General features: G+C 36.9%; 5 protein-coding genes, 1 non-coding gene and 2 pseudogenes across 6 annotated transcripts; 6 read left to right on the top strand and 2 right to left on the bottom strand.

The window, feature by feature from the left end:
- The first annotated feature begins 29 nt into the window (after positions 1 to 29).
- On the top strand, positions 30 to 3,097 carry LOC106415122 (transcription termination factor MTERF2, chloroplastic). The gene is made up of 6 exons (XM_048765073.1): positions 30 to 726; positions 1,362 to 1,770; positions 1,861 to 2,076; positions 2,151 to 2,258; positions 2,341 to 2,615; positions 2,690 to 3,097. Exons 1-6 carry the CDS (start codon positions 86 to 88, stop codon positions 2,940 to 2,942), a joined length of 1,902 nt encoding a protein of 633 aa, XP_048621030.1. The 5' UTR covers positions 30 to 85; the 3' UTR covers positions 2,943 to 3,097.
- Positions 3,037 to 6,545, bottom strand: LOC106415123 (phenylalanine--tRNA ligase alpha subunit, cytoplasmic). Its single transcript, XM_013855744.2, has 18 exons — positions 6,345 to 6,545; positions 6,127 to 6,252; positions 5,956 to 6,045; positions 5,827 to 5,883; positions 5,685 to 5,740; positions 5,512 to 5,607; positions 5,354 to 5,438; positions 5,150 to 5,187; positions 5,024 to 5,062; positions 4,797 to 4,873; positions 4,590 to 4,674; positions 4,409 to 4,505; positions 4,012 to 4,108; positions 3,850 to 3,921; positions 3,713 to 3,779; positions 3,503 to 3,628; positions 3,364 to 3,418; positions 3,037 to 3,270 (listed from the first exon to the last, which is right to left on the bottom strand). Exons 1-18 carry the CDS (start codon positions 6,489 to 6,491, stop codon positions 3,217 to 3,219), a joined length of 1,464 nt encoding a protein of 487 aa, XP_013711198.2. The 5' UTR covers positions 6,492 to 6,545; the 3' UTR covers positions 3,037 to 3,216.
- A 1,193-nt stretch (positions 6,546 to 7,738) lies between these two features.
- LOC106413483 lies at positions 7,739 to 11,177 on the top strand (annotated as a pseudogene).
- Positions 11,178 to 11,487: 310 nt separating this feature from the next.
- Positions 11,488 to 12,837, top strand: LOC125592027. The gene has a single exon (XM_048767008.1). It carries the CDS (start codon positions 11,488 to 11,490, stop codon positions 12,835 to 12,837), a length of 1,350 nt encoding a protein of 449 aa, XP_048622965.1.
- A 2,077-nt stretch (positions 12,838 to 14,914) lies between these two features.
- On the top strand, positions 14,915 to 15,029 carry LOC125592163 (annotated as a pseudogene).
- A 190-nt stretch (positions 15,030 to 15,219) lies between these two features.
- Positions 15,220 to 17,506, top strand: LOC106365960 (cinnamyl alcohol dehydrogenase 2-like). The gene is made up of 4 exons (XM_048765072.1): positions 15,220 to 15,479; positions 15,596 to 15,709; positions 16,367 to 17,037; positions 17,129 to 17,506. The coding sequence occupies exons 1-4, from the start codon at positions 15,391 to 15,393 to the stop codon at positions 17,329 to 17,331; spliced, it is 1,077 nt and encodes a 358-aa protein (XP_048621029.1). The 5' UTR covers positions 15,220 to 15,390; the 3' UTR covers positions 17,332 to 17,506.
- A 177-nt stretch (positions 17,507 to 17,683) lies between these two features.
- On the bottom strand, positions 17,684 to 18,466 carry LOC106414591 (egg cell-secreted protein 1.2). Its single transcript, XM_013855218.3, has one exon. It carries the CDS (start codon positions 18,152 to 18,154, stop codon positions 17,771 to 17,773), a length of 384 nt encoding a protein of 127 aa, XP_013710672.1. The 5' UTR covers positions 18,155 to 18,466; the 3' UTR covers positions 17,684 to 17,770.
- A 535-nt stretch (positions 18,467 to 19,001) lies between these two features.
- TRNAH-GUG lies at positions 19,002 to 19,073 on the top strand. The gene has a single exon. It is a non-coding gene; the product is annotated as a tRNA-His (tRNA).
- The last annotated feature ends 493 nt before the right edge of the window (positions 19,074 to 19,566 follow it).

Here is a 19,566-nt window from a genome sequence, read left to right as displayed (position 1 = left end):
TCTCTCTCCCATTTCTTCTCCATTTACACTAATCTTTTTTCAATTCAATCCTCCGAGAGCTGCTCTATCTCTCTCTCTCTCCTCCATGCTTCTCCACTGCAACGCAAGCTGCTGCACCTCAACCTTCTCCCTCGTCTCCTCCTCTCTCCGCCGTCACGACCATCCCGAAGACTCGCAGGACACAGTCATCCGTCGCCGTCACAATGCTAGATCCCTTTCTCTCTTCACCCGCCACAATCAAAACCTGAAGCAGAACAAAAACCTTAACGAATCCCAAGAAACCTTCGTCCCACCGCGGCATGTCGATGACGACAGATCGAAGCTGCTCGAGCTCTCACTCGTGACAAGAAGAACTCCGCAGTTCCCTGGCTCAATCTACGCCCAATCAGCTTCCGATCCCGACATCGCCTCCTCCCTCCCTTCCCTCCGTAAATTCCTCGGCTCAGATGGTGATGAAGACGAGGGAGAGAGCGAGAGGGAGATGATAGCCAAGGCGCTGGAGATAAGGAGGAAAGTGACGAAGGAGATTATCAAAGAGTCTTTGGTGAGGAAAGGGAAGTTCGGGATCACGTACGCTACTAATGTGACGGATCGTTTGGGTGAGTTCGTTGATCATGTGATGATCGAAGCTGCGGCGTTGAAGCGGCTGCCGGAATATTCGGAGACGAGGTTCAACATTCGCGCCAGGACGGTGATAGAGGACTCCAACTTCGTGCCTCTTGTAAGGTCAAGCTCCTTTTTATTAGTGCACATTAAGCGTTCGACGTTTGGTCTCAAAGAAAAAAGAGTTTGATTTTCTCAGTGATTAACCATAGGCATAGATAGGGGTTCGGTTAATTTGCGTGGGTAGTTCGGTTTTCGGAAACTGAAAATGCTGCTGAATTGAACCGGAAAAGTTACGGTTTTCGGAAACTGAAAATGCTGCTGAATTGAACCGGAAAAGTTACGGTCCGTGGGTTAGTTCGGTTTATGAATTTTGCTACCGAATTGAATTTTAAAATTTTTGGTTAAATTCAGTTATATTCGGGTAATTTCGGTAAATTTTGGTTAATCCGGTTCAAAATGTTGGTGTGAATTGGTTTAGAGTGAAACTAAAATTTTGAAAAAACAATTGACCAACTGCCGAACCGAACATTAATTTGGAAATGAGCCGACCGGTTCAGAACCGAACATGAACTAAAACGAAAATCTCTGTTCGGTTAGGTTAGGCATGTTTGGTTTGTCCGAAACCGCATGCCTAATTGCTTATGAAAATTAAACTTCAGAGTAAACTAGGAAACTAAAACTGTATGAACTGTGCAGTTTGGTTAGGCATGTTTGTGAAAGAAGTAGTTTTTCATTATGATTCTTTAACTGTGCAGGTGGTTGAAGTATCATGAGTTTTCATACAATAGAATTGGGAAGATCATATGCATGTCCAAAGGAAACCTTGACTCCATAAGAATCATGATCGAGTGGCTCAAAACCATTCATGTGAAAGGCGAATTCATAGGAGTTGCCTTCTTGAGATCTGGGGACAACATCTTGCAACGTAGCCGCGAAGAGCTAGACGAGATTGTTGAGTATCTAGAGAGCAATGGTGTGAGGAGGGATTGGATGGGATACGTGGTTGGCCGGTGTCCGGAGTTGCTTTCTTTCAGCATGGAAGAAGTCAAAACCCGTGTTGATTTCTTCATGAAAATGGGTATGAATCAGAATGACTTTGGCACTATGGTGTTTGATTATCCAAAGATACTTGGGTTCTTTTCCTTCAAGGAGATGGAGAAAAAGGTATTGAAAGCTATATGTATTTTTGTTGATCCACCATTTTTAGGAGTTTCCTTTTGAGTTCATGAACGTGTTGCTTGCCTTACTAACCAGATAAGTTACCTGAAAGAGTTTGGGCTTAGCACAGAAGATGTTGGGAGACTATTAGCCTTCAAGCCACACCTCATGGGGTGCAGTATCGAAGAAAGATGGAAGCCTCTAGTCAAATATTTCTACTACCTCGGAATCTCCAAACAAGGGATGAAAAGAATCCTTGTTGTGAAACCAATTCTTTACTGCATTGATTTGGAGAAGACAATTGCACCAAAGGTATTTGAAGCTTTGTTAGATACTATGAACTACATGCACCAGATTAACTCAGATTCTCTTGTGCTTTTTAAAAGGTTAGATTTTTCCAGGACATGGGTATTCCGAATGAGGCAATTGGAAACATGTTAGTAAAGTTTCCTTCTTTACTAACCAATAGCCTCTACAAGAAAATCCGACCAGTGGTTAGTATCATAACATTCTTTTATAAGAACCAAAGATGGTCTATAGAATGTGATTCTGATATCTTTTAAGTTGGTCGTGCAGGTTATTTTTCTGTTGACCAGAGCAGGAGTGAGCCAGAAGGATATTGGTAAAGTTATAGCAATGGATCCAGCTCTTCTTGGATGCAGCATAGGGACGAAGCTAGAACCGAACATGAGATACTATGTATCGTTAGGGATCAGAATCCATCAACTAGGTGAAATGATTGCTGACTTCCCTATGCTGCTCAGATATAACGTTGATATACTGCGTCCTAAATACAGCTACTTGCGAAGAACAATGATCCGTCCGCTTCAAGATCTCATTGAGTTTCCCAGGTAATAAACTTTACAGTGAAATAACATAATACAGCTTTGAAGTAATGATATGAAGTTCTGTAATATTTGAACAGATTCTTTAGCTACTCACTGGAGCGTCGGATAATCCCAAGGCACACCACTATGGTTGAGAACAGAGTTAATTTCAAACTCAGGTACATGTTGGCTTGTACTGATGGAGAATTTGAGAGGAGAGTGAGAGACAAAGTGGAGAGAAGAGAGAGATTCGAAGCTGGTCTTGACTCTGAGGACTCTCAGCTGCTGGATGATACTATCTCTGATGAGGAGGTAGCCTCCTCAGACTCTCCGGAGGTAGAGGAAGATTGAGCATAACTAGAACATGAGAGTTGTACATAGATGCTCATTTTACACATCTATATTATAAAAACAGAACGATTGTCTGTATTAGTCTTTGATTAACTGTATTAAAACGAAAATATCTTTCATTCTTTAATGTCTTAAAAAAACAAGTTGATATGTAATCTTTAAACTGTGATGATAAACGAGTCTAAAAGTAAAATTGGCAAGATCAAAGATTGTGCATAGCACTTAGCATAACTGGAACAAAGAAACTGTAGAAACTGCGTAATCCAAATCAAGCTCACTCGATTCCAACGCGACAGATGGGATTCCGTTTGATGAGATCAAGATCCACCTGTAGTAAACCAATAACAATAAATAAACCCAATGAGAACTACTATGACTTCTTCGGTATGTTGTAGTATCAACATAGAGTAAGAACTTGTACCTTGTGTCCAAACAGATCACGGATGTTGTCAATGCCGTACAAGATCATTGTTGGCCTGTTTATGAAACAAAATAACAAAGAGTCAGAGCAATGTATCTGTGATGAAAAAAGATTGACACTGAACTCTATTATTCACTACCTTTCAAGAGAAAGACCCCACGCAATGACTCGAACATCCTCTGGAAGACCCATTGGCTGTAGCATTTCGGGTCTGAACATGCCAGAGTTTCCAATCTCTACCCATTTCTCTAGTCCTTCATGGTAGCTGATAAAAAGTAACAGATACAGTATCTTTAGTGTCTGTTCTTCTGTTTGCATATTTAGAGATGATGATTTGTTCGAATTTTACCTGAAAATCTCCATGCTTGGTTCAGTGTATGGGTTGTATGCCGGCTTGAAACGTAGCTTGGGCATCCCTGTAAAAAACATAATCGTATCGTAAGTAAACCCAGAAGTATCAACGGGAAAAGTTATAAGAGAATTCACCTAATCGAGAGAAGAAAGCTTGTAATACACCAATGAGATCACCCAATGTCAGACCACGGTCACAGATCAAACCTGAGGAAAAGAGACGCAACCTTTTTTAGGAAATTTCGGTGCAATTTTCATGATTCTGAAATTCTCCAAATGTTACAAATCATTAGTTACCTTCAATCTGATGGAACTCTGCCAGATGGGTTCGGTCAACAGCCTCGTTTCTGAAGACACGGTCTATTGAAAAGTACTTCTTGGGAGTGAAAGGTCCCTACAAAAACCGATCAAATGAGTATAGTGCACAGAAACAATATTTCACAGTTTGTAAACGCCTAGCCAAGTGTTACACAAAAAAAAACACGAAATTTCAAAACGTTTATATGCTTTCATGATTCTTTGAAATATATGCATATCGAGGATACACACAGCTATAGACATGAAAATGCATTGGTCGGGAAATAAACAAAGCCTTGATTCCCATAATCAACTTTCTAACCCTTAGGTATTCGCCAGTCAAAATAAACCTAGAATGGATTGAGAATTGGCAGGGAAAAGTGAAATTTAGCCAGACCTTTGCGAGTGCATAAAGCATCCTAGACGAGACTGCAGTTGTGTGTGTACGGAGAAGATTCTTGTTTGCTTCCTCTCTCTTCCAATCATAGTTATACCTTTACAATGGAAAAGTCCATGATGAGAAATTGAAAATTAGTTGAGTACTATCAGAGGTAGTAAGCATCAAAACAAGTTGTTACCCTCGTGATCCATATCCACCAGACTCGTGAACTTGCTTCACCCTTTCCACATAGTCTTCTGGTAATTCCCTTGTCGTCGAAGGCGCTACAATCAAATAATTCACATAATATAGCCAAAAGTTAGAATGCCGTTCAGATGTCAAAAACTTAGCTGAGAGAGAATTTTCCACGAGACAAACTCAGTGGCTGAGGATTCAAGCATTGAACCTTTCAGAAAGAAGGTGTCATGAGAGTCACGAGCAGGGTGCTGCTGAGGCTGGAACAGTGCATCGAAATTCCAGAAGCTACATGGCAGAGGAAAAAGTTTGTGATCAACCAATGTACATAAAAGATATCCAAACATCGTTTCTGAATAACTAGATCGATCGTGAAAAAGGTTGATAGGTTTGCATTAGGTGCTTTGATAGATAGTACCAAAAGAGTTATGATTATACCTGCTCTCCACAAAGTTGTTTGTTGGCATCTCTTCAAATCTGTGACCACAATGTTGAAAATCACTATTCCACGGTGGTAGAGAAAAAATCAAGAAATAGTAGTAAAATGGTAAAAGACGGACTCACCCCATCTGACAAAATATGTCTTTGAACTGCTTCCGCACCTGAAACGCACAAGAATAAGAAAATAAATAAATAGGCTATGAAAAGCAATTGTTTCTTCATATTTTTGCAACAGAAAAGTTAACGATCAAGTAAACTACATTTCAGTATGAAACAACATTCCGCTTGAAGTAAACGATTTCAACAACTCGTTTTACGTTTGAGTACCTTAAGAAGGGGGTGGAGATGCCCTGCATCAAGAGGTTGTCCCTTAGCGTTGAAGTTATACTCCTTGAATTCCAACTCTTTCCAGCTGCATGTGAGGATAATTGGGTCAACAATATAAACTAATAGGTCGAAAAACAAACATTAGGATTAGTACTCACTTCTGCAGATTTTCACGAGTCAAGTCAGTAGCGAAGATCTTCCTTTTGGGAGCATAACAGGGACCTTTCTTTACATCAGAATATCCCGTCCATCCCCTAAGAAAAAAAGGCGTTAAAAATAATGTCTCTCCCAAAAGAAAACAAATTTACAAAAGAAAAGCGCAGGTAGTTACTGTGTTACTATGAGTTTCCTGGCTTTGAGAGAGTTGAGACTTTCTTGGTCAAGCTCCTGAAAGCGAGAAAGGCCAACTTAGTCTCATAAAAGCTTAGCTTAGAATTCTACATAATAGTTCTGAAATAAGATGATGAACAAACCAGTCCTTGCTGTATTTGTAAAAGAGACTCCTTCACTTTATCTTCAACATGTTGAACCTACAACAAAAGAGTACAAAGTCAACTCATTGAATGAATCAACAGAAGCCAAGAAAAATCACAATTCACTACCTTCCTAGAGACTTGCTTTCCCATTGCCACCCACTTCTTTTTAGCAGCTTGAGTGCTTCCAATTTTGAATACAGAAGCCTCCAGCTTTTTCTGAAACAAAACGAGAAAATCTTAGAGACACCAGATAAAATAATATTGGAAAGAATCATACAGGCATTAGTAATCAATCACCTCTAAATCATCCTTGGATATGCTACCTTCCTCAGGAACAGCCGAGAAAAAGTGAAACTCCGGCGAACCTTCCGCCGCGTACTTCTTCCCTTCATCAGTCAAAACCAACGTTTCCCGTTTCAGCTCCTGCGCATCAGTACATTGCAGCAACGCTTATACATTACTCAGCAAACCCCCACAACGCATAGATCGGTGATTTTATCAAGTGGTGGTGGTACCTTGGCTTCGATGTAGCGAAAACCTTGTAAGCTCTTGATGACGTTTTTGATTTCTTCGTGGTCGAGGTTGAGCTCCGCGGCGAATTTACCGGAATCTGGGATTGATTCGTTGTTCTGCAGGAACCCTAGAATCGCCGCCTCCGCCATCTTAGCCGTATTGTTTGTTACACAGAGCTCTGAGTGAGTTTCAGACTTTTCCTTGGAAGAAACGATTTTCATCCGCTACTCGTTTAAATGGGCGTTTATATGGGCCGATATAGAAGGCCCATCTTCGAAATATGAAATCAATTTTTCTGCACTTTCACTCGAAACGACAGCGTTTGTGTACGGTTCTCGGTCTACGCCTATTTGCATGGGTAATGCCACATGGCACATGCAGAAGTTGCCAGTGAACGAGTTTTTTTTTCCTTTACATCGGTGTTCAATCTGGATATCGGTTCGGTTTTTTCGGTTTTCGGTATTTCGGTTAGTAAAATATAACTACCATTCTAAATCCATATTTACTTCGGTTCAATTCGGTTTATATACCGTTGATTTTCGGTTTATTCGATTTTATACCAAAAAACATAATTATTTAGTTTGAGATCATATTATATGAATTTTAGAGTCATATTGTCAACACAATCATTAAAAATATATTACATGTTCAAATAAATGAACAAAAAAGTAAAAATGCTTCTACTATCAAATAAAATAATCAAATCTATAACTAAAATCAAAGCTTGAAATTTTGAAAATAAAAATATGAAACAAAACAGAAACATGAAAGAAAAGTTTTTCCACTCTTCCATATTTAGTGTTCATTAAAGTCATGTTTTTTCAATTGAACACGAAACTCTATTTGTTTACAGATAAGAAAAAAGTTGTGAAAAAATTTCATTAATTATTGTCCATCAAATTTATAATCTTCATATTAATTTAGTGAAGACTAAAATAAAGCAAAAAGATCAAAAGAAGACTTAGAAAATAAGATGTCTCAATTGTGATGTATTGTTATTTAATTATAGTTCAAGTTTTTTACAAATTAAGGTTCTTTATTACTATAAAATTATGGTAATAGTTATTAACACAAATTTAACTTATGTAACAAATAGATTTTCATGTATTGTTATAAAATAGATACATATTTACATGTTTCTACTTTTAATCGGTTTTATTCGGTTTAGTCGGTTATATACTTTTCATATCCAAATCCTACGGTTTTTATAAAATTATATCCATTCGGTTTATATGGTATATACCAAAACCAAACCATATTGTCTATTTCGGTTCGGTTCGGTTCGGTACGGTTCGGTTCGGTTCGGTTCGGTACGGTTCGGTTTTACCAAATTGAACCGCCCGGCAAAACAGAATACGAAAAGAAGAAAAAAAACAGCAAACAAAGAAACAGAGAAAAGAAAACAGATCAGTAGAGGAAGAAGATGAAGCACTTGTCCTCCATTGCCAACGAAGTCGTTCTTAGATGTTCACAGTATATTTTTCTTCTCCTCTGTCTATTTATATTGATATTTGCAGATCTGTGTTTTGATTAATAGAAGGTTAAGGATTGTTGACACTGAAATTAACGCTGAAATTAAAGTATAGAACGCAAAATAGTTGTAATTTTCGTTTCCTTGGTGGTTACGGCAAAATAATTACAAACTTAGCTTAAACTGATGATTGCTAACCGGTTTATTTCGGAATGGTGATTGCGGTTTGTGATTGGTGCTGTAGGGAACTAGGGTCAACCATAGATGAAATTGTGGAAGAGTTTGAATGTCAATGGAAGCCTGCCGAAGCTACTTACTCGAAGAAGTTTGTGGAGTTCTGCGACTCAAAGGCGATGAGTAGGGTTTGTCAAAACATACCTGAGAGGATCAAAGATGGTTCTTTTACCCGTCTCACGTTCGATATGATGCTTGCGTGGCAACAACCTGATGTTAATGACAATGAGTCTCACTTGGTACATAGGTCTTCAACCATTGAGACTTGATGATCACTTAGTTTCTTAGATTTTGGAGTTTTGCTAATGTAATGTTGACTTTATTACTTGTGTTACAACTTACAAGGAGGCAGTAGGTAAGGAGAGTGAAGATAACAGGATTCAAGCTACCTTGTCCCCAGAGCAAGATGACATCTCTCTGTTTTATTCATATATCATGCCGCTTTAGTAAGCAACTTCTTTGTTTGGTTATAAAGCTGTGAAACAATTCAAATTCTATGTAATAGTAATATTTCATCTGAATTAATTAGGCTGATCATGAACCAAGTGTGGGTGAAGATGCATTTGACTATTTGGCCTCACTCATTCCTCTCCCAGCTGATATCATCAACGGAAGATACACGTTTGAGACTCTAACCGCTCCTACCGGCCACCAACTTCATTTCCCAGCTTATGACATGTTTGTCAAAGAAATTCACAAGTAACTATTCTTAATTATATGTATTTTAGTTGGTTTTTAGGCTCAATATAAATCATGTATTATTTTCTTTATTGTATCAACTCTATTTATGTATATCTTCAAGGTGTATGAAGTATTTGCAAAAACAAACGAAAACTAAAGGGGTCGATTTAGCGGATGATGAAATTATATTGCACGTAGAAGGAACAATGGCTTCACAGAGAGTGGTTCGCCACATTAAAGAAACAAGCTGGCCAGGTTTGGTTTTCCTGCGCTATTTACTTATGTTACGTCGCATAAACTTTAATTCAGAGCCATGGTTGCTAATTTCTTAACAAAATGTCTTCACTTTTGTAGGTAGACTTACTTTGACAAACTATGGGTTATACTTCGAAGCTGCAGGAATTATAAACTATGAAGATGCTCTTAAGATAGATCTTACCAAAGACGGTGCCAGTTATGTGAAGCCTAATTCCACTGGTCCATGGGGTGCCCCTCTTTTTGACAAGGCCATTGTATATTAGTCTCCCGATTTGTAATGTATTCCTGCATAAGGATTATATTCCTTTCTTAACATTGCTAAACAAACTAGTTATATTGATTCATTCTGAATATTTCCTTCTGATTTACTTTAGAACTCTCAACGCGAACCATTACAAGATTATGATAGTTAATATTTTTACTACATCACGTCAGGGGATACTTATTCTTAACTCTTTTCCTTTGGTTTCAGAAAATACTTTTTGTGGGAATTAGTAGGCTTATAAATTTTTGCCTCATTTGTGTAATGTGTATATGGCTTGTAACATGTTTACCTTTGTGATGCATGTTAGTGAGGAAGGAATTGTCTTAGAGTTTCCGGAGATGACAAGCTCAACGAGAAGGGATCATTCATTGGCTTATGCTTGTAAAGGAGATAACATTAATGCACCAGTTTTTATAGAAATACAATGTTGAATCTCCCTTACAAGCATGGGAAGTCCATTCGAGAACAATATTGGGGATAATACGGTTGCATGCAGCCCGTGAAATGTTGAGGATTTCTCCACCGGATCCAAAAAGGTTTTTAATATTCAGTTTATTTGAGGAAGTTCCTAAGGGAGACTCTGTACTAGAAGAGCTCGCAGAGATTAGTCAAAAGGTGGGTACTACCAAAAACCCGTGTAGTGCTGGCTCCATATTGAGGAATATGAACATGGAACAGCTTGGTAGCATATTAAAAGAAGAGGAAGAAGATAAGTACAAGGAGAAGAGTAAAGTGATTGATAAAGAAGAAATGCTTGCATCGCTTGAAAGTGCAGTGAATCAAACTCGAGAAGAGGGAAGGGAGATTGAAAAGGCTAAAGCTACCACAAGGGAGCTCGAAGAGGAAGGGATTACTGAAAGTGTAGCAGTTCTTATGGTGAGAACATTCTTGTGATGGGTTTAAAAATCAATAGTCTCGAGTGCAATATTATGCATGGACTTTTTTCAAAAAAAAAAAATAATAATATTATGCATGGATGAAAAAGATCATCTAGACAATATTAACGAGATATCTTGCAGGAGCTGATGAGGCCAATGCAAGACGCATTGCCATGGTTCCAAGAAGTGCTTAATTGGGAAAGGCCTTCTCGTACGCTTTTTGTTCTAGCCATTGCCATTTTAACCGTCTACAAGTGAGTTTAAAGTAGCATATGATCAAGAAATTAAATAATGTTACAGGGAGTGGGTCGGCAAGGCTATAGCTGCTTGCTTAGTATGGATGGTGGTTAGAATGGCTCAGGCTAGACAAAAGAAGGTACACACAAAAAGTGAGGATGCGGTAAAAGTTAGCACCGAATCCGACTAAACAATGACTGAAAGCATTGTGTCGGCTCAATATGGCTTAATAAGACTTCGCCAGTTAATACAGCATGTCAACATCACCATCATGAAGTTGCGATCCATATATACCTCTAGCAAGGTAACTACTAAATATGTAAATTTTATATATTTTGTTGTTGTTTCGAAAATGTGTTCTTACACTCATATCATAGCATGCAAGCATGGTGACGGCGTCGATTTTAGCCTTGGCAATCTTTTTTGCGGTGGTGCCGTTCAAGTTGGTCATCATGTTTGGTACAATATATTGCTTTGTAATGACATCGAGTGTCGGGAGATACATGAGCAACGATCAGAGTAACCGGAGAATGAAAGAGTGGTGGGATTCCATACCCATTGTTCCCGTTCGTGTCCTTAACTCTGCTTCCAAGTAGTTCACTATTAATGTGTTATTAACTTATTAGTTATTACTAAGGCGACTGTTATTTTTATAATAAGCTAAATAGAGGAAGAATGTTTAGAACAAATTTTTTTTTGTGTGCAAAGAAAAGTTTTTATTTTGTAAAAGTTATACAGATATATGTAACTACAAGTTTTTTTTTTGATCAAACCAACATTGCATTACTTAAAAGAAAAGGTTTACACTCCAGAGTTGGAGCTTGATATAGACATAGCAAAGGCTAATTTTGCTACAGAATCAGCCTCAGCATTGAAGTTCCTAGAGATGAAATGAAAGGAGATAACATCAAAGTAGTTATAGATATCAAACATGATTGGAACTTTTTTTCTCGGGTGCAAATCATGGAAACTAATATAGTAAATTATAAATTAGCTCACTGAATAATTCATAGTTTTTATTCGTCATGTTTTTTTTCTTTTTCTTTACGTCTTAACTTAACCCCTCATGCCTCCTCGCCAAAATATTGAAAGGGAAATACTACCCTGGCAGCGATTTTTTTATGGCGGGAACATCATCCTCTATCTCCCACGGCTGGAGGAGCATTCTTGCTGGACGGGAGCTTCTTATGAAAAACTTGGGCTGGATTGTGGGGGACGGCCAATGTATCAACGTCTGGGATGACCCATGGCTGAGTCTCAGCAAACAAGAGAGACCAATGGGACCACCAACGGAAGCCAGCGCCACACTTTCAGTCTCAGACTTGTTACTACCAGGGACGAGTGAGTGGGATGTTGAACGCATTCGCCTCGTTCTACCTGAGTATGAAACTAAGATTCGCAGCATCACTCTCAGCATAACGAGGACTCCCGACAAACTCGTCTGGCTAGGGACTAAAGATGGAATTTACACTGCAAAGTCAGAATATTATGCAGTGTCCGTTGAACTGGAAAATGGAAACCCGCAGGATGCAGACTTCGATTGGAAGAAGAACGTTTGGAACCTTGACTGCGCCCCAAAAGTTAAACATTTTGCATGGAAGCTTCTAAAGAGAGCAATACCTGTGGGAGAGCGCCTGCAAGAGAGACACCTAGACGTTGATCCAAAGTGTAAGAGGTGCGAGCACAATGAATCTATTCTTCATCTTCTCTTCCACTGTCAGTACGCACAGGAGGTGTGGCAGCTAGCACCCTTCACTACTGAAATGGAATACAGAGGAATAATAGATTTAATGTCAAGTTGGCCTTCAATATGTGCACAAAAATGCTTACCTCCTTCTGGTGTTACTTCTGGAGCGTTATTTCCTTGGATCCTGTGGTCAATTTGGAAATCTAGAAACCGGTTTGTGTTTGAAGGAGTCTTCATCTCCCCTAAGGAAACTCTCTCCACCGCTATTAAGCTCGCCCGCGAATGGTGCTCGGACAGTAAGGCTCATCCAACTCGCCCAAGCGCTCGGATCAACAAACAGATGGCACAAGGAGAAACCAGCGTAACGGCGGTGCGCTCAGATGCTGCGTGGATGGCCTCTTCAAACTTAGCAGGGTTAGGCTGGACGATACTGTCTGAGAGTGGTCATGAGTACAAGAAGCGTGCAGAGTTCATACCTTCTCCGCTGGTAGCGGAAGGACTTGCGATGAGAGAAGCCATACAATCATGCCGCCGGAGTGATCTACAAGACATCAGACTGGAGTCGGATTCGGCGCAGCTTATCCAGTGTGTTAACTCGAGGACGGTGGTTACAGAGCTTCATAGCATTGTGTCGGATATTTTAGCTTTTGCATCTGATTTCCGTTCAGTCTCATTTCTTTGGATTCCCCGAGAAAAAAACATGGCTGCTGATAGCTTAGCCAAGATGGCCTTAAATGCGTTAGACAATGTTTTGGTTGTGGATGCTATTAATGCTCCCAACTAACTTTTTTCTATCAATTTAAATGTGTTTCAAAAAAAAAAAAATAGCGATGTACATGGGTTTTAGTGTAATTTGCAAGGGAAAAAAATTACATGCATATAAAAGAAAAAATAGTTGTAAACACGTACCCTAAGTTTCATATGAAATCAAATGATTCTGGTTGTGTATTACTGGTTCGGTCGATCTGATACAAGATTATTTCCTGAATTTGATTTAGATCATCAATCAGTTGCGGTGGGTTGTTGTTGATTTACTATCATTTTTTATCGAATTAAGGGCGTAAGCGTAAATGGTTTTGTTGCACGGCTTCTTCCGGCCAAATGCAACAGGATGGATCTGAGATTTATATATTTTTATTTTGGATCCAAACTCTTTCTTTTGGCTCTCCCTAGTGGATCTTGAAATTTTCTAAGGACATCAGAATAAATCTTGTTTTACAATAATAAATTCTTCCTAAAAAAGTAAGATAAAAAGTTACTGAACCCTTTCCCTCGGATGACTCATCTATCGTCCTCCATTCTTCAGCACTGCTGTACAGTCACGATCTCATCCAAATCAAAGACCACCCAGTTGTTTAATGATTGCAACCACTATTAAACAATTGAAGCATACACAACCGTCTATTATCCTCACACTCTTCCCACTCAGACTTTTCACATTTTAAGTCAATGATGCATAATGCTGTGTATATTGGAGAAGCTCGCCTACAAGTTATCTATTGAACACTCTGTTTTAATGATTTTGGTGATTTGTCAAATTATTTATAATTTTAGGCTGAATCATTAGGTTTAATAAAACAACTTTTAAATCATTAAGAAATTAATTTAAGAAAGATAAATAAAAAATATTAAAAAGATAGGACCTAATAATTTTTTTTTAATAAATATGTTCGTAATTATCTCAATATATACATCTGTCATTATATTCAAATATAATTAATTCATAAATGGATATTAACTTATGATGAAATTAATTTTAAATTATTTTCCTGATTTGTCAAGTTCTTCATGATTTTAGGATGATACATTAGTTTTAATAAACAACTAGATTATGACATGCACTTAAAAAGCGGAAAAATATTTTTAACAAAACCTAATTTACAACATCAATAGATTTTAACATTTTTTGATAAGTAATGTTTTAACTTTTTATTTTAGTGTATCTTAAAAATATATAATTATATTATTTTATATTTACATTAAATAAGAAAATTATTTAAAATCTTACTTAATTTTGTTTTTAATTATTTAAACCCTTTTTATTACGAATTTTAAATAAAATATCTGTAATTTGGTTGATTAAATTTGTGATATATAGTTATTTGATAAATTTTTAATTGTAAAACTTATTTGATGTTAATTTATTAACTTTAACATTTTATTGTATAAAACTATTTGATGTCAACTTAAACCAAGCATAATCTCGTATAATTATATGTTCTTAAGAATAAAACAATTTAGGAATATGTCCTCGCATATTAATTTAATTCGTTTCATATTAAATGATTTTTTGTAGTATCTAAATTCGCAAAAATAGTTATACTTATTTTTCAACTTATAGATTATTTGAATGGCTTTAAATCAAATAATTTAAGAAATATAAATAAAGTATTAATAAAAATATAGGACCTAATGTTTTATATTGTTTAGACACAAAAAAAGTTGACCAAAAAAAAGTTATTGTGTTGTTTGAAAATGCATTTAGTAGTATAATATCATTTTCCATAATTAGAAGATTATATTTAACTATATAATATAAGAGTGTATTTAATTTAAAAACTTACAAAAAGAATTGGGTTCATGAGAATGATTATATTTTAATAAGAGATATTTTCTAATACAAATCAAAACAAATAAACAAAAATACTAATACATATAAAATATACAAAACTATAATTTAATACATTAATATTAAAAACATACTACATTAATACGTCATAGAATACAAAACATTTTATAAATTTCGAACAAGGTTCATATTGTTTACACAATATCTAACAACACATATACAAATTACTAGCGCATGGCGTATTTGAAATAAAATTATAGAACCATTTGTTCATCTACACGTAGATTATGAAGGGTGCGATCATACCAACACTAATGCACCGAATCCCATCAGAACTCTGCAGTTAAGCGTGTTTGGGCGAGAGTAGTACTAGGATCGGTGACCTCCCGCTCTTTGTGTTGCATTTCTTTTAAAAAGTGTTTCAATAAAAAAAAGATTTATGAATTATTTTGACAATCTTACGTGTCATTATATTAAGAATGCGTCCAATTTTGGTATGAGAAGATAAGTTACCTAAATAAAATATATGGAATCCCTAGTTTCTTTATAAAATGGTTGTCCAAACAAAAAAGATTTTTTTATTTTTTTTAAGATTTTCTTCCTTAAATTACTGATGGAAGCGTTGAAATAAAAAAAGTTACTGATGGAAGCAAAAATGGGTTAAGTGTCCACCATATATGCCCCAAGCAGCATCTTTATTCAGACAAAAAAAAACAACAGAAAATCAATCGCTCACAGTGACAGTGTGACAGAGAGACGAAAAAGAATATGGCGAAATCTTCCGATCAAAACAAAGCATTTGGATGGGCGGCTAACGACAAATCTGGTGTTCTTTCTCCATTTCATTTCTCTAGAAGGTTTATTGCTCTTCTTTTCTCCCATTTGTAGAGAGAGAGAAAGACATATTCAAGTTTTGCTCGTTGATTGATGATGATATATAACATGTCTTTGTTCTGGTGTTGCATATGTGTAGAGAGAATGGTGACGACGATGTAACAGTGAAGATATTGTTTTGTGGTGTTTGCCACTCTGATCTTCATACCATCAAGAACGATTGGGGATTCTCTCATTACCCTATCATTCCCGGGTATCCAACACAAATACTCTCTCGACCAATTACTTGTTACCATTTCTTATAATCATTGCAAAATATATAATTCATTATGTTAGTTGCAGCGATTACTAGGGTTAAGAATATCCGAATTTATATGTTATCAACGGCGTTTTAAGAAAATGTTCGTATATTGTGGTGAATTTGCTTCTTTTTCTCTATAATAAGATAAGATTGAATCATGGAAAGCCATACACTATATAGAGATATTTTTATGGTTTATTCTTGGCCAGAATATTCTTAATCTTATATATGCCTTTCTAGGAGATCTTTATTCCCATTAATTGTGGGATACCTGGGTGAATAGGGAATAAAAATTAAAAACCTGGAGATTTTTTAAGAGCATTTTACGGTGGGAGATACTCATACAGTTTTTCATCTATAAAGAAATAATAAAAAATGAAAAAGAAGAAAAGTATCTCTTGAGAATTCATGAGATACTCGTCAAATATGTGTCATTTCTCAATTGGTCTCTTTTCTTTTACCATTAAAATTGACGTAGATAATTAAGTTGTATTAATACTTAGTTCGTTGTTTAGATTCCTTCTTTAAAAACTATAGGATGAAATTTAAGTTTTCATTTTATGCGTACGTAAAAAAACAAAGTTCGACTGTATTTTCTATTTTTGGTAGGCATGAAATCGTTGGAATAGCAACAAAAGTTGGTAAGAACGTAACAAAGTTCAAAGAAGGAGACCGAGTAGGAGTAGGAGTAATAATCGGGTCATGCCAATCATGTGAATCATGTAACCAAGACTTAGAAAACTACTGTCCTCAACTCGTATACACATACAACTCTCGTTCCTCTGACGGAACAAGAAACCAAGGTGGCTATTCCGACAAAATCGTGGTCGACCAACGCTTTGTCCTAAGCTTTCCCGATGGTTTACCGAGTGATTCCGGCGCGCCGCTGCTCTGTGCTGGGATCACTGTGTATAGTCCAATGAAATATTATGGTATGACTGAAGAAAAAGGGAAACATTTAGGTGTAAGTGGACTTGGTGGGCTTGGTCATATCGCTGTGAAGATTGGTAAAGCCTTTGGTTTAAAAGTTACCGTGATTAGTAGGTCATCTGATAAAGAGAGTGAAGCAATTGATCGACTCGGTGCTGACTCCTTTCTTGTCACAACGGATTCTCAAAAGATGAAGGATTCATTTGGGACTATGGATTTCGTGTTGGACACGGTATCAGCAGAACATTCTCTGTTACCGTTGTTTAGTTTGCTTAAAGTGAATGGAAAACTTGTGGCTTTAGGGTTACCAGAGAAACCACTCGAGTTACCAATCTTTCCTCTTGTTCTCGGTAAAGAAACAGATGATGACTCTTCGTTATAAGTTGTGATTTTATGTTTAGCGTGTGGTGCAAGTAAATGTTAGGGTTTTTGGTTTTACAGGAAGGAAAATGGTGGGAGGGAGTCAGATTGGAGGGATGAAGGAGACACAAGAGATGCTTGACTTCTGTGCCAAGCATAATATCGTTGCGGATATTGAACTCATAAAGATGAGTGATATCAACTCTGCAATGGACCGCTTGGCTAAATCTGATGTCAGGTACCGGTTCGTGATCGACGTGGCCAATTCCATCAATTCTGCTTGAGTCATTAGCAATTAATGACCGTGTTAGTCAGACCATTAGGTTCGGTTGAGAGTCTTGCTGTGATTCTTTTGGTGCTTTCATTTCTTTTTTTTTTATTTTCTTGTCTATCATCTATGATGTAATGAATAAAGCAAAAGATTCCGAGATTTTATATCACGGGATCTAACTTCTGAGATTTTTTTTCTAACTTTTACCTTATTATTTAACATTTTTCGAAATATTAAAAAGATTCATGAAAAGATAGCATCTATACGAATTTGTATTTTTATTTTTTTTTGACAATTTGGATTTGTAGTTTTAATGAGACGTGGTTTATAGTAAAAAAAAAAAGAAGAAAAACGCAATCGAAAAGGAGAAGAATCCATTATTCCATTAAAATCTTAAGGAGACTCCCTTAGTCGATATTAAAATAAACCATCATTATTAGGGTTTGCATACATCAAAGTTTTACAGGGGAAGGAGCCGGAGTGGAACCACCGTGGTTTGGAGACGACTGGCAGAAGCCGCGGAGGACGTTGGTTTCCTCAGACGTAAAGCCGAGAGAAGTTAGCATCGACGGCCAACAATTTATGGTGATGACGTCGACGGCGTGACAGCAACCGTCGCCGAGTTTGGTCTCGCCGTTGAGAAAGAAGAGAACAATTTCGTTGGTGCATGATTTGAGCTCGTAGAGAGCATCCCAACACTCCATTAGTCCTCCACCGTTGAGCCTTGCCGCTATGTTGTTGGGATCTGCCGTCGCCGGGAGTGTCCTGCCGGAGATGTTGACGAGAAGGAGAAGAGCTATGGTGGCGAAGAGGGAAAAACAAGTGTTAGAAGCCATTTTTGTTTTTTTTTCGGATTTGTTTTGTGGTGATGATTGGGTTATGAGAGTGCTGTTTTTATAGTGTGGTTTTGGATGGGAAGGTTAGTGGTGATTTAAGAGTACTTAAGAGGTGGATTAGTGGGAGGAATGTGAAAGGATTAGCGGTAAATGATTTTACGTAACTTAATGTCAATTATCAGTTTACTTGAGCATTGATTGTGAAAACGTATATAACACTGGCTTGGTGGCTATGCGTAACGATCATGTTATAAAACAGGTGAGCAAAGAGAAGTACATTCGAACTTAGATTTTGTCCGTATTGGTAAAGATAACATATATGGAAAAGCAGACTTAGCATTTGAGTAAAATCACTGACGTAAAACTTTTCTGTTTCAATATCAATAATTTCCCCTGGAATGTATAACTTTTATGTTTCAATATCAATATCAATATCAATAATTTCCTCTTGAATGTATAACTTCTCTGTTTCTGAAAAAAATAACTTTTGGCATGTTCCAAATACATGTTTTATTTTCTTATTTTCCATTTTATAACTATATTTTAAAAAATCTATTTAATTGTTCAATTTTACTGATGAAATTGCGCCTTCTAATAAAAAAAATACAATTCACAGTATGTTGATGAAAAAACTCTTAATCCTCTCTCACTCGCCCCACAAGAAATCATATTTACTCACAAGCAAACCTGATATTTTCATAACCACAGTATCATCACACCTATTAATTCAACTTGGAGAATGAATTAATAGGTCTTATTGAAATTGAGTAACGGTCTTAACGGGAACCGAAGAAACAAGTACAGGATCCGTTTCTAATTAAGTATATCGAAACAACAAACCACCAAAGTGGCTGTAGTTTAGTGGTAAGAATTCCACGTTGTGGCCGTGGAGACCTGGGCTCGAATCCCAGCAGCCACACTTATTTTGTTTAAAATGTTTTGGGCTTTTTTGTTTCCTGGAGTGTGATTCAAAGTAAGCCTTTATAGCCCAGAACCAATTATCAATGGTCCGTACTCCGTACACTTACCTCTTTTTTTTTTCTTTTCTGAACTTTAATTATTTGTAATTGTTCAATACCGCCATAAAATATGAAAACTGGGATGATTTTTTTTTTTTTTTTGTCGGCCACTGGGATGATATTTTAAAGGGAGAATTGCCAAGTGTGACTCAAAACTTGGAGTCAAACTCAAAACAATACCCCAACTTGGGTCAAAGGCAAAAGTAACCTAAAAGGCTATTGAAATTACAACTATCCCCTTGTGACCAAACAATAAAACGAATTTTTTTTACGTTTCTACCCCTCGCAAGTCGTCTGTTTAGACGACTTGAAAATAAGTCGTCCAGACGACTTAACTGAAAGTCGTCTGGACAGTTAGTCTTAAACATAATTTAAAAATTTTGTAAAAAATAT

The sequence above is a fragment of the Brassica napus genome, chromosome C8, assembly GCF_020379485.1.
Source record: "Brassica napus cultivar Da-Ae chromosome C8, Da-Ae, whole genome shotgun sequence".
NCBI lineage: Eukaryota > Viridiplantae > Streptophyta > Magnoliopsida > Brassicales > Brassicaceae > Brassica > Brassica napus.
Note: the sequence above shows the minus strand (reverse complement) of the source record. Positions and strands in the feature narration are given on the sequence as shown.

Excerpts from the sequence above, each read along its gene's own strand:
- LOC125592027 (XM_048767008.1), top strand. The coding sequence starts at position 11,488 with ATGGCGGGAACATCATCCTCTATCTCCCACGGCTGGAGGAGCATTCTT.
- LOC106415123 (XM_013855744.2), bottom strand. The coding sequence starts at position 6,491 with ATGGCGGAGGCGGCGATTCTAGGGTTCCTGCAGAACAACGAATCAATC. Across the intron at positions 5,884-5,955 it reads GAAAGCAAGTCTCTAGGAAG|GTTCAACATGTTGAAGATAA; the intron begins GTAGTGAATTGT and ends CTTTTGTTGTAG. Across the intron at positions 5,188-5,353 it reads ATCTCCACCCCCTTCTTAAG|GTGCGGAAGCAGTTCAAAGA; the intron begins GTACTCAAACGT and ends TGTGCGTTTCAG.
- LOC106365960 (XM_048765072.1), top strand. The coding sequence starts at position 15,391 with ATGGCGAAATCTTCCGATCAAAACAAAGCATTTGGATGGGCGGCTAAC. Across the intron at positions 15,710-16,366 it reads CATTACCCTATCATTCCCGG|GCATGAAATCGTTGGAATAG; the intron begins GTATCCAACACA and ends TATTTTTGGTAG. Across the intron at positions 17,038-17,128 it reads AATCTTTCCTCTTGTTCTCG|GAAGGAAAATGGTGGGAGGG; the intron begins GTAAAGAAACAG and ends TTGGTTTTACAG.
- LOC106414591 (XM_013855218.3), bottom strand. The coding sequence starts at position 18,154 with ATGGCTTCTAACACTTGTTTTTCCCTCTTCGCCACCATAGCTCTTCTC.
- LOC106415122 (XM_048765073.1), top strand. The coding sequence starts at position 86 with ATGCTTCTCCACTGCAACGCAAGCTGCTGCACCTCAACCTTCTCCCTC. Across the intron at positions 727-1,361 it reads AACTTCGTGCCTCTTGTAAG|GTGGTTGAAGTATCATGAGT; the intron begins GTCAAGCTCCTT and ends TTAACTGTGCAG. Across the intron at positions 1,771-1,860 it reads TCAAGGAGATGGAGAAAAAG|ATAAGTTACCTGAAAGAGTT; the intron begins GTATTGAAAGCT and ends CTTACTAACCAG.